This window comes from Homalodisca vitripennis, unplaced genomic scaffold (assembly GCF_021130785.1).
Source record: "Homalodisca vitripennis isolate AUS2020 unplaced genomic scaffold, UT_GWSS_2.1 ScUCBcl_189;HRSCAF=1546, whole genome shotgun sequence".
Classification (NCBI taxonomy): domain Eukaryota; kingdom Metazoa; phylum Arthropoda; class Insecta; order Hemiptera; family Cicadellidae; genus Homalodisca; species Homalodisca vitripennis.
This window is the reverse complement of record NW_025776325.1, coordinates 214,065-225,225: the sequence shown is the minus strand read 5'-3', so window position 1 is coordinate 225,225 and position 11,161 is coordinate 214,065. Positions and strand designations below refer to the sequence as shown.

Sequence of the window (11,161 nt, the reverse complement as noted above, 5' to 3'; positions counted from 1 at the left end):
AAATTAAGCAAAAAGTCATACATTAAATTAGCTAATCAAACGATCAGTCAGTCATCGTTCGAAATTAGGCCGCTTTAGTTGCAAGTTTTGAAAAATAAAACTAAGAAGGGAACTAATGTAGAGCCACGGTATGATTTTGCGTGATTAAACCAATAATTAGAATAAATAGGCCCAATACCGTTTCATTTTTATTTCTGCCATGACGATTGCCATTTATTAATGACCTTTGATCAGTTTTCAGTAATTAGTTGGTCAGTTCAGACCTATTGTGACCTGCATTATTTAGTTCGTTCTTAATGATTAGTGTTTTATTTTTATTAAGTGCATCTTTCAGAAGTAGGATACACAGAGTTCAAATACAAATTGCTTGTTGTGGTTCTGACATGCGTGTCACAACGCTCTGGTATAATTTGTTTATTTTAACCTAGATTGTATTTACGTGTCAGGTTAGTTATCCATCTGAGGAAGAGATCAGATTGCAGATCTCGAAACGTTGTGTTACTGAATCCATGTAACACTATACGATGAAAAGTTCTGTCTCCTTAACATCCCTTCCATCATTTAAAACAAACTTTAATCAAACAAATACGCATTTTTTATATAATTCCCAATTGTCTTATCACCGTTCCTCTGAGTTTAACCACAATATTGAAAATGTTCCAGAACATCTGCAAGGTGCGGGGATGGAAGAAGGGCGATCCACAATACGAGAAAACTAAGACCGTACTCAATAATGTGTGGATTGGTTTACAGGCAAAGGCCGATGCTGACAATGATCAACAGGTATATGTATAACACTTACAGTTTTACATTTTTGTTAGTAAATATATGGAAGGATTATTGTCTTTCCCTAACAATGTCTCTACTTTAGAACCAAAACCAATGAATTTATAACAGTTTTAATTCTGTTTCTGACCCTAAAAATATAGTTTTGATAATAACGTCCTACTCTGACAAAAATTTCATTATCAGTATCAATAACAGTAACCAACATTTTTGTTTTGGATTTAATTTGTTCATTTATATGATATAACAGTGTTGAATTTTTATGTTTAAACAATATTTTCGATTCCACAAATTTGAAGTAATTTTAACTTTGTGGCATGACCCGTTTTTGAAAGCAGTTAGAAAGACAAAAAACTTTCCACAAAATAAGTATAAATTGGAGTAACGTTACGGAAATTATAGTAAATTGTAGAAACATAACAAACTATGCCTCATCTTTTAGCACGTAAAATCTATGAATAGTTATAAAATGACAGTCTACAAAACAATAATATTTTGCAGCTTTAAATTTTAGCAAGCTAACGTATAGTCATATTTTTTTATCAAATTTCGTAGTTCAGCAACATCTTTCATGTGAGGTGTTACAAGGTGTAGTCTGCTGGGGGGGGGGGGGGTGCAATATTAATGCATTTTTCTTTGGTACAATAATAAACTCTGATCAAGATACATATAAGGCATAGCAACAATCCCACAATTGGTTCATTCCTATAGCAAGTTCCATACATATCGTAACAGGAGAGAATCTAGGTGCTGAGTTATTTGTCTAAAGCTTTGTCTCAGTATAGATGGAAAGGATAGAACTGGTCAGTAAGACAGGTATTTTGTCTGGACTGATAAGATAGCAAGACAAAGTTTAACTGAATTGGCCACTGCCTTCCAAATACTTATCTGCTAGCTTACTGTCTGTCTGTATGTCACAATCTGAAACATTTAAGTTTAAAAACTTTAATACCTTCATCTCTTACAATTTCTAGAACGAAAAAATAAACCAAACTTCACACAGAATATTAATAAATTGTTTCATAATATAATACATCTTTTATGAAAAAATAATTTTAGATCCGAGTTTTTGTTTGTTTAGATACAAATTTTATTCCCTCTTGATTAAAAATTGTATTTATAAGAGAAGATTGTTTTTATTTTTTTTTTGCAGAATATTTTATCCGGTACAAGAATGACTAGGGCCTTACTTTTTAGTAAAAAATGGCAAGTTATTCGACATTTTGCTATCTAACAAAAATATTAAGAGTGTTAAATATTATTTATGCAACAAATTCACTGTTAGGAGTAGGACACCTTTTGGAGGTGAATATAAAATATTTGTTTTACAAAATACATTGAGGTGCTGCCGAAGCCTGCACTGATGTCAACGAAAGAAAAACATCCCTCGAGATAGAACCGATCAGTAAAATATCAAATTCTAGAGGGGCTGATCAGAAATATAAATTGAATTGTAATGGAAAGGCAATTATGTACCGTGCAAAAAACTTAAATAGTCATGTCATGCCGCGCGGCCTGCCTTAATTGGGATTCTCGAGAAAGATAAGATAACAGCGACAACAATACCGACCGCAATATCTGGAAATGCTTGTTGATTGATGGAAGGTTAGTTCTGTTACTCAACTACATCGTTTTATAACGTTCTAAGTTAATTGAAAAAAGTTTAAGCGTTGGGGGCATATAACGGAATCTGACCTATCTCATATGTTCTATAATATATGTACTACTACGTGTTTTGTTTAGTTTACTTTTGTGTGTTTGAGTTGTTACTACTGTACTGTGTGTTTTAGTTGTTATAGTACTATAATATTTTATGATTTTTGCTGTGCATATTATTACATGTTGCAAATGGCGTACTTCTTAAAAGTGTTTGTAAAATAATATGTAAATCAAATAGAGACAGTTTAGTCTCCAACTTTTATTTAAAGAATACACAATATCCACATAAAATGTATTAAAGCAGCAAGATCAAAGTTTATAACAAGTTTTATTTAATCCCTGGTTCTTCATCCTCACAAATACCAATCTTTCTTATATTTATACGAAAAACATAATTGTTTCATTGAGACAAGTCTAAATACGCATAACGTATTATTAAAACAAGATTATACGTAATTTTTATTGTTTGCGGTATTCTAGGTAGTATATACTATTAAAACACTGTTGTTGAACTTAAAATTATATTTTTAACGTGCAAGTTAAGGAAATTGTTCATGTTAAAATAAATAGACAGTGTAGAAAGCTATATCGTAGAAACTACTCATTCTGTTTATTATTTCTTTAAGTTTAGAAGGAAAATGAAAATAAGAAACCATATAAAACTTTTCAGTTTTATGACCATGACTGTTATTAAACGGAATTTTGTTTAAATTCTCCGCTCACTGAACTCTTCGGCACTTTGCGCTGCTTCGGCACTTCGTTTCAAGGCCAAGCTACTCGTCGTACAATGGATTATTTAACCGCTTACACCGGACAAAAGTGACCGATGTTTTTTTTTAACTTGTATGATATTAGCAGTTGTTTCAGATATTAAAAGTTATATTTCAGAAATATCAGATTCCATGTAATGTAATTTAAAAAGATTGTAAAATTTAGCCGAATATGGAATAATCAATAAACATGTTCATTTAATCTTAAAATAATTGCCGTAGGGGGTATAAGTGCACTATAATTTTAAAAAGGGGCTGTTGTATGTTATATGAAATATAGAATTGTAATGAGTTTTTAACAGTGAAACGCTTTTTAAATATAAAGTTTAGGCGTAAAAGAGAATTGTTATAACTTTATTAAATTAGGAATTAATTTTCCCGTTTTGAAATTGTCGTTTCACAGTTAAACATAACAAAACAATGTTTAGTTGCTTGATTTGTCCATCCGTGGTTTGGAGTTTGGGCTTTAGCATAAAAGATAAATACTGAAACTGCTCACCGAGGAAAACTAAACGTAAAAGTTTTCATTGAAATGAAGCGACCCAGGCTAATAGGGAAGTTATCTGTGGTCAAAACATTTCCGAGTAAGGAATTAGCAAAAAGTTTCAAAATTGACTTTTGTCCGTTTTAGCGGTTTTTAAAACACTCCACTGAGGCGTCGTTCCAGTTTGAATGGTCTCGAGAGCTTTCTCCCAACTCCGTGACGTGACTTTGTCATATTGCCAATGGCGTACCCGCGCAGTGTAGCGGGTTCGGTGGTTATCGCGAGATAACCGGATCAAGCAACGTCGAGCGTGGTTGCTGCTTGGATGAGTGACCGCTTAGCGATCCTGTCCTTGCAAGCAGCCTGCCCGGCCACTGGTGGTGGTTCGGAAGTCATCTCTAAGCCGTTGGTCCGCAGGTTAGATGTTAGAGAGAGTGTCTTAGCCGTAACTTCGCCTGGTAAAATGAAAAATCTTTGCTTTACTTTATAGCTAGACTTTATTTGATTTATTATAAAGTATCAGAGTTTGGTCGGGACGAGAAGTGAAGTGACGTTCCACCACCGCGTAGGTCTCCGGTAGTCGTACAATCTCCGGGGTTAAATCGAGCCGGACGTCCATCCACAATAATATGTGTGAACGTGCAATTCACATATAGCCCCTAGTGAGTAGGTTAATGCTAGTGCTTTACACAAATCGCGCCAGACAAGGTTGTCGGTAGATCAACTCGCACCTGTAAACGAACCAATTGCAGCAAATTTAACCAGGTGAGAACGGGAATTTCCCACCGAGCAGTTCCTCGCCTCAGGTACGTATCCTTCTCCAGAGCTGCAAACGTTTCGGTAGACCGAAGGTAAGTTAGGTTACTTCCACCCACGAGTGAGCAAAGGCTGTACCTCAGCCGACGGAGTCCACCCCAGGTTAGCAAATCTGGTCGATCGTGGACGAACAATCTACGACGGCATTTAGCCTTTGTCACATTTCCTGACCTTCTTTGGAAGGATGTTAAGTGTTCACGATAGGATAGCTATTTTACCGCGTAGGTCATGTGCATAGTTCTTTCGAACAAACCCACCAATGTACAGTTTGCGAGCGGTAGTGTCCAGGAAAAGGGTGCAACATTCATTTTTATAATCGTTAGGCAGGCTCCTGCTATGCACGAGAGGTAATCGATTAATGACTCCTATGGTAAATATGGTTCAAAAATTATACGGGTAGTAAAATCGAGGGTTGGTGATAATGAGTTACGTCACCCGGCATTGGCTTTGTGTCGAAGACAAGATAGACTACAGAGCTACCTACTCACACAGGGCGCGCAGGGTGAGCTGAACGGCTTTGACCCTTGTGCCTATCACTGCGAGAAGCTCCAACTGCACCGATTCCACCTCATATGGCTGTGAGCTGCTTGTGGCCGAGGGATTCGAGGCAAAATCGAATCGGACGGTATCGGCCTGTAAATACCGCCACACTCCTATCAACTTCAGTAAATAAAACATCGCTTATTCTAGTCTTACACAAACCTAACAAAAAATAAACATTTTTTTAAATTTCAAAAAGTGAAAGTTTAGAATGCCTTAATTTTATAGTTGAAGTTAGGATTAAGAAGCCCTCTCTAACAACCCACGGCAAAAAGGTGACTAACGGGCGGGTATTCCATCTGCTTGCTAAGACAGGATCGCTCACCGGTCACCCAACAAAGTATCAGAAACGCTCGAAATTGATCCGGTTCTCGCGATAAACGCCGTACCGGCTACATAAAATCATTGACACAATTACTTACATAAATCTTTCAAAGATAAATTATCTTAATGTAATTCGTAATGATATATGCCAAATAATTTGGATTAATTGTATTTTACTTTATCGTTGTATAATCGATATTCCTTATTTAGTACACATTTCTTAATTTTAGTTTGTTTATCCATGGTGTGCCTCATTACTTTACTCAAATAAGGGCAACCCCTAATCTTTTTATAGTCATACTTACATCCAAATTTCAATTTATAAAACTTACTCTGTCTGTTTTTCCTTAGGTGACGAATGAGGAGTGGTGCAAAATGTGGGAAGAATATTCGCGCAACCCCAATAGTGTACTTGACTGGCAACTACAATTTCGTGACTTCATGTTTGATCTTGAAGACACATCAGGTAAATTTTGGTTTATCATTTTCTTACATTCATTTTTACTTTTTTAAGCTCATTTCTTTAATGTTACATATCATATAGCATGGCAGATAGCGACATTCCTTTTATTCGAGTTTGTAATTTTTTATTGTTTTCTATTAACGCATTAAATTGATTTATTCATATTGGTAAAGCTTTTACCACATATTGACAATCGATAATATTTTAATAAGATCGAATATGTAGTGTTTAAACTTCGTACTTCGTATGAAGAACAAAGTTTGCACACACACAAAATAAGGGGCAGTGGAATAGAGTATTTTTGGCGTCCTTATTTCCAAAACAATTATTTCCCTTGTTTAGAATTACCTTTAACAAATCACTAAAAGAATGGTAAATTTAAATAAATCGTTGTAGATCGTAGAGCTCCCAGGAAACAATAACGAACTCGCCGTTGTTTCCTTGACCTAGAAATGTCTGGTTAGTACTCATGGGATAGAGTTTATTACTTTCATACACTTTTGCTTATCGTTTTACTTTTACCACCCGAATTGGATTACAAGATATATGTAGATCTTGTGGTATTTTTATGTAGTATACTGTGGCATAGTACTATAACGGATTACTAGATGAATCACCAAGAAAATATGAAATTACTTCTACCTATTTAGGATCTATGGAAATTGACGTATTCAGGTAAATCCTCACAGGTAACAGAGTACTGAGCAACATTCATTCTACCTGTTTTTTTTAACGTTAATAGGCGTTCTCGGGGTTGCAAAACACCCCATGGGGTAAAGAGTGTTAAGTAATATTAACGCCTACGTTAATAGGCGTTCTCGGGGTTGCAAACCACCCCATGGGGTAGACTGTGTTAAGTAATATTAACGCCTACGTTAATAGGCGTTCTCGGGGCTACAAAACTCCCCATGGGATAAACTGTGTTAAGTAATATTAACACCTACGTTAATAGGCGTTCTCGGGGTTACAAATATCCCCATGGGTTAAACTGAATTCCAACTATTTAGTACTTACGATAATGAACTTTCTCAGGCTCACGCAAATTCCCATGGGTTAAATTGTGTAAATAACATTGAAGAATTTTTTAAATCAAATTGTGAATTTTATTTCCATTGTGCTTAGTTATTTATACATCACGATGACAGAGTGGAACACTAGTATGATGTACTTTCGCTTGAATTGTTCGATGTAACTAAGTGAACTGAACGTTGCAGGTGATGGCGCCATCGACGAGGAGGAGTTTGCAATGATATGTTCCAGTTACAATGTTCCCGAGCAGAACGCCCGAGATGCCTTCCGCAAGTTTTCTCGTGTAAGTGACACAAACACTACTTTTCTCGTCAAGCCTTATTTTAAAAATCTTTTCTGTCATATTTTATTATATTGAAACCTTATAAAACACACGAATTTTGGATATCTTGTATCAAATTTGTGGAAATATCTATTGTTTTGTCATATACGAGTATTCTTAGTTACAAAAATGGGTATCTTTAACTTTAGTGTCAGTGCAAAAGTTTTAATATCAATCTGATGATATAAAGCTACAGACCGTTTCACTATAAGTTCTGGAGAGGAAAATGAATTTCCGATCCAGTCTTGAGATAGGATTTTCAGTGAGTATTTGTATTGCCAAAGTTGTCAAATATTAAAAGTTAGTTATCTACGATCACGAGTACTCCCAATAGCATTGTGAAGTTGACTTAGTTTATTTTCGTACTGCCTTATGATCCAACTGTACAGGCAGACATCTTGGTTTAGTTCCCTAACCACAACATTGAACCTCCAAATTTTACATCCTTATTTGAGGTTGTAAATTAATAGGAGACGTCATTAAATTACATGTATTTCCCCGAGCGACACATAATTTGAGAGATGGTACTATTTCTAAGTATATATTTCTAACATGCGTTATATTTGCAGTTGTGTATTTTGATATGGTCAATAGCTTTCTTAACAGCTTTTCTTAACATAACACTATATATTCTATTCAATAAGTTTATAGCTGAAAAACGTTTAACCATTGATTCTCCATTTAATATCAGAAACTGTTTGTGTAACCAGTTACTATCCACATAACTTGTCACATCGCTGTGGTATGTGTTTGGGTATAAATTCAATTTTCGATAATAGGTCTCTCGTAGGAAATATACGACTTATTTATTAGAGCAATACCTGAAAAGTTTGGGTTGTCCATTTAATTTCTCAAACAACGAACAACACTAAACGTATTTGCTGTTGTGTGTCACTAATTTTGTTAACAGCTCTTCTATTGGCACAAGTAAGAAGTATTATAAAATTCTGCATATTACTGTAAGTCATTCTGATCTGTATTATACCAACTAGGAAAAATAATTCACCAGAGTGGAGAAGTTTGCGGATCTGTGGGTAGAATACTTCGCCTAAAAGAGCCCTGACCGCCCCGAAAACTTCATTTTCAAAGTTACCAGGTTGGAAAGGATCGTACCTTGAAGAAGAGCCATTTTGCTCTAAAAGACCTTATCTAGTTTGGCACTTCTGTATTGTACCAGCTTATGATTTCTCTGTCGTTTTGCAGAATGGGACCTTAGAAATCACACGGGAAAAGTTTGGGGAGCTGTGGGTAGAATACTTCGCCTCGGAGGATCCATCCGCCCCAGGGAACTTCATCTTCGGAGTTACCAAGTTCGAATAGGCTCATACCTTGTCAGAGAGCCGATTTCCTATAACAGACGGTAGCTAGTAAGGTATTTCCGGGGTGGGAAGTGTCAAAAGCATTTGTTAAAGATTTTGGTGATAGTGTTTTTCATCTTGGGTAGGTTTCTAATGATGTAATTTGAATACTGTTCGGTTAAAGTTGGTGATATTTAAAGAATTGAATCGTTAAACCATTGGTATAATGTAGGGTTAAAAGGTGTTCATTGTAGGAAATTTAGAAATTTAATAAAAGCTGTAACGAGTGCATGTTGTTTTTACACTTATATTTATTTTAAAAGTGGGGGACGTTAATATGTGTAATAAAAAGGAATAAATTTACATATAATCGATATAACGTCAAACTTAACAACTTAAAAATTAACTGACTATATACACATCGCACTTTATCTATACAATACACGAGGGCTAAATGAATTTTCCTCATAACTTCCCGTTGTTTTACGTTTCACCCATTTCTGACAATACATCCATTGAACATTTTTCCTAGCTTTGGGCTTTATGTGACAGAAACTGGGTATGAAATTTAGTTCTTCCTAAAGCTGTTTAAAATAATTACTTTAATTGTGTACACAAGGTAAATTACAAAAATATTGTACTTTACTTTTAGAAATTAATCAAGTTTTACAATAAAAAACCCACTAAAGCCGTTATGAAAAGACCAAACTTTATTCTACTCTTAGACTACATAATTGTCTTAAATTAAATGTATTTTATCTCATTAAGTCTAATACATCCACCTGGATATTTTTCTGTTGTATTTGTATGGTTCAATTACTTTTTAAACTGGCTTTATACCGTTCGTCCATTCTTGCAATTTACTCCTAACTTGAATTAAATTATTATAATTGAAGATTTATCTACGTCAAATTAACCTGATATATTATGTAATTTTCAATTACAAAAAACTTTTGAGTAATACCTAATTTATAAATACATTCTGATGAGTAGATCTAACCACAAACCGAACTCATAACAAGGTCTGTTTCTCCCTTTAAAATGATTTTTATGCTAAGGTTTAAAAGAAATAATGGAGAAACCTTATTTTAAACTTCGTACTTCAGTAAATATTTTATTTCTTACCTCGAATATGTCTTAAACCAGCTACTCCGTGAATTGGCAGGAGATCTTTAGTTGTCTAGCTTTTGTCGGAATATCACGTTTCCGGGCCATCGTAAATCGAATTAGCTCTCAAACATCGGCTTGTGTATTTGGCAATTTTAACACTTCACATTTTCGCTTTACTGTATTTTGTTTTTACGGATTGTTTATATCTGCTTTATTATAAATTAGACCTTATTCCGCTGATAGAGAGCGGAAATGTAGTGCACTTTTTCACTCTCACACTTCTCTGTGCTGTCCACTCCAAACGTTCTTCGAGTAACTGAACAGACTTCTAAATTAAGTATATAACTAGAAATTAGATTTAATACAAAGTGTTTAATCGGAAAGAACTTTACACTCTACTAACATTTATTAAGATCTGCTGTACTCTTGTGTTGTACTAAAATGTGCATTAACACTGTTAATAAAGCTATGCTCATAATGTTTGGGTTTTGTGTTCCTTGAATCCTCTAGTGTAAACCCTTTAGTACATAAGTATTAATGGGATCAATAAAAACACACACAAATGACCTCATTTCATTTTAGTCCTAGGGCCAAGAGAATTTCCTGTGTTTGTAGCAGAATTAATTTCAGTTATTTATGTCGGAACATAAGGATTACAACTACATAAGCGTGATTTGGAGTACATAGTGATGCTTGATAACTAAACTGACTTGTTTGTTCATCAGATACAAAACTACGTTTTTGGAGAGACCTTCTTACGCATATTTTGTAAAGCCTGTATATCTTTGTGACGAGTTTCTTAAACAATGAGAAGGAGAGTTCGTTCCTCTAAGTAAGGTAAGGTGTTTTCCACATGGGAACTCAGATCAAGAGCTCAGATAACTGGCAGGATATAAACATATGATCGAAAGGATGAGGTACAATTCGGGGATTGTGGACTTAGTGGCAGAAGTGTATCCCTCCACATACAACATCCCGTAGGAGTATCCCACTAGGACTAAATATACAAGGGCTATTTCATTGCAACTCCTGTAGTAGGTATTTAAGCGAACCTGATTTACAAACTGAGACGATTTTGGGCCCCATATAAGTGGAAGTGTATCCCTACCACATACAACATCCCGTAGGAGTATCCCACTAGGACTAAATATACAAGGGCTATTTCATTGCAACTCCTGTAGTAGGTATTTAAGCGAACCTGATTTACAAACTGAAACGATTTTGGGCCCCATATAAGTGGAAGTGTATCCCTACCACATACAACATCCCGTAGGAGTATCCCACTAGGACTAAATATACAAGGGCTATTTCATTGCAACTCCTGTAGTAGGTATTTAAGCCAACCTGATTTACAAACTGAGACGATTTTGGGCCCCATATAAGTGGAAGTGCATCTCTCCACCCCAATTCGTTCAGTTATGATATCAACCAGGATAATATAAAAAGGGTAATTTGTGTACGACTTATTATAGTAGGTGGATCACCTGTAGAAGAGGTGTGATTTAGCCAACCTGATTTACAGACTGAGAGGACTTTGGTGCCCCATAAAAGTGGAGATGT

The 11,161-nt window shown here is 35.2% G+C and overlaps 1 protein-coding gene across 1 annotated transcript; it reads left to right on the top strand.

Moving 5' to 3' along the window:
• The first annotated feature begins 655 nt into the window (after window positions 1–655).
• Window positions 656–10,083, top strand: LOC124370466 (calexcitin-2-like). Its single transcript, XM_046828752.1, has 4 exons — window positions 656–783; window positions 5,731–5,845; window positions 7,057–7,154; window positions 8,397–10,083. Exons 2-4 carry the CDS (start codon window positions 5,755–5,757, stop codon window positions 8,511–8,513), a joined length of 306 nt encoding a protein of 101 aa, XP_046684708.1. The 5' UTR covers window positions 656–783; window positions 5,731–5,754; the 3' UTR covers window positions 8,514–10,083.
• The last annotated feature ends 1,078 nt before the right edge of the window (window positions 10,084–11,161 follow it).

Bases quoted from the DNA above. Each gene is read 5' to 3' on its own strand.
- LOC124370466 (XM_046828752.1), top strand. From the start codon at position 5,755: ATGTGGGAAGAATATTCGCGCAACCCCAATAGTGTACTTGACTGGCAA. The intron at 5,846-7,056 runs GTAAATTTTGGT...TGAACGTTGCAG, and splicing joins TGATCTTGAAGACACATCAG to GTGATGGCGCCATCGACGAG. The intron at 7,155-8,396 runs GTAAGTGACACA...GTCGTTTTGCAG, and splicing joins CCTTCCGCAAGTTTTCTCGT to AATGGGACCTTAGAAATCAC.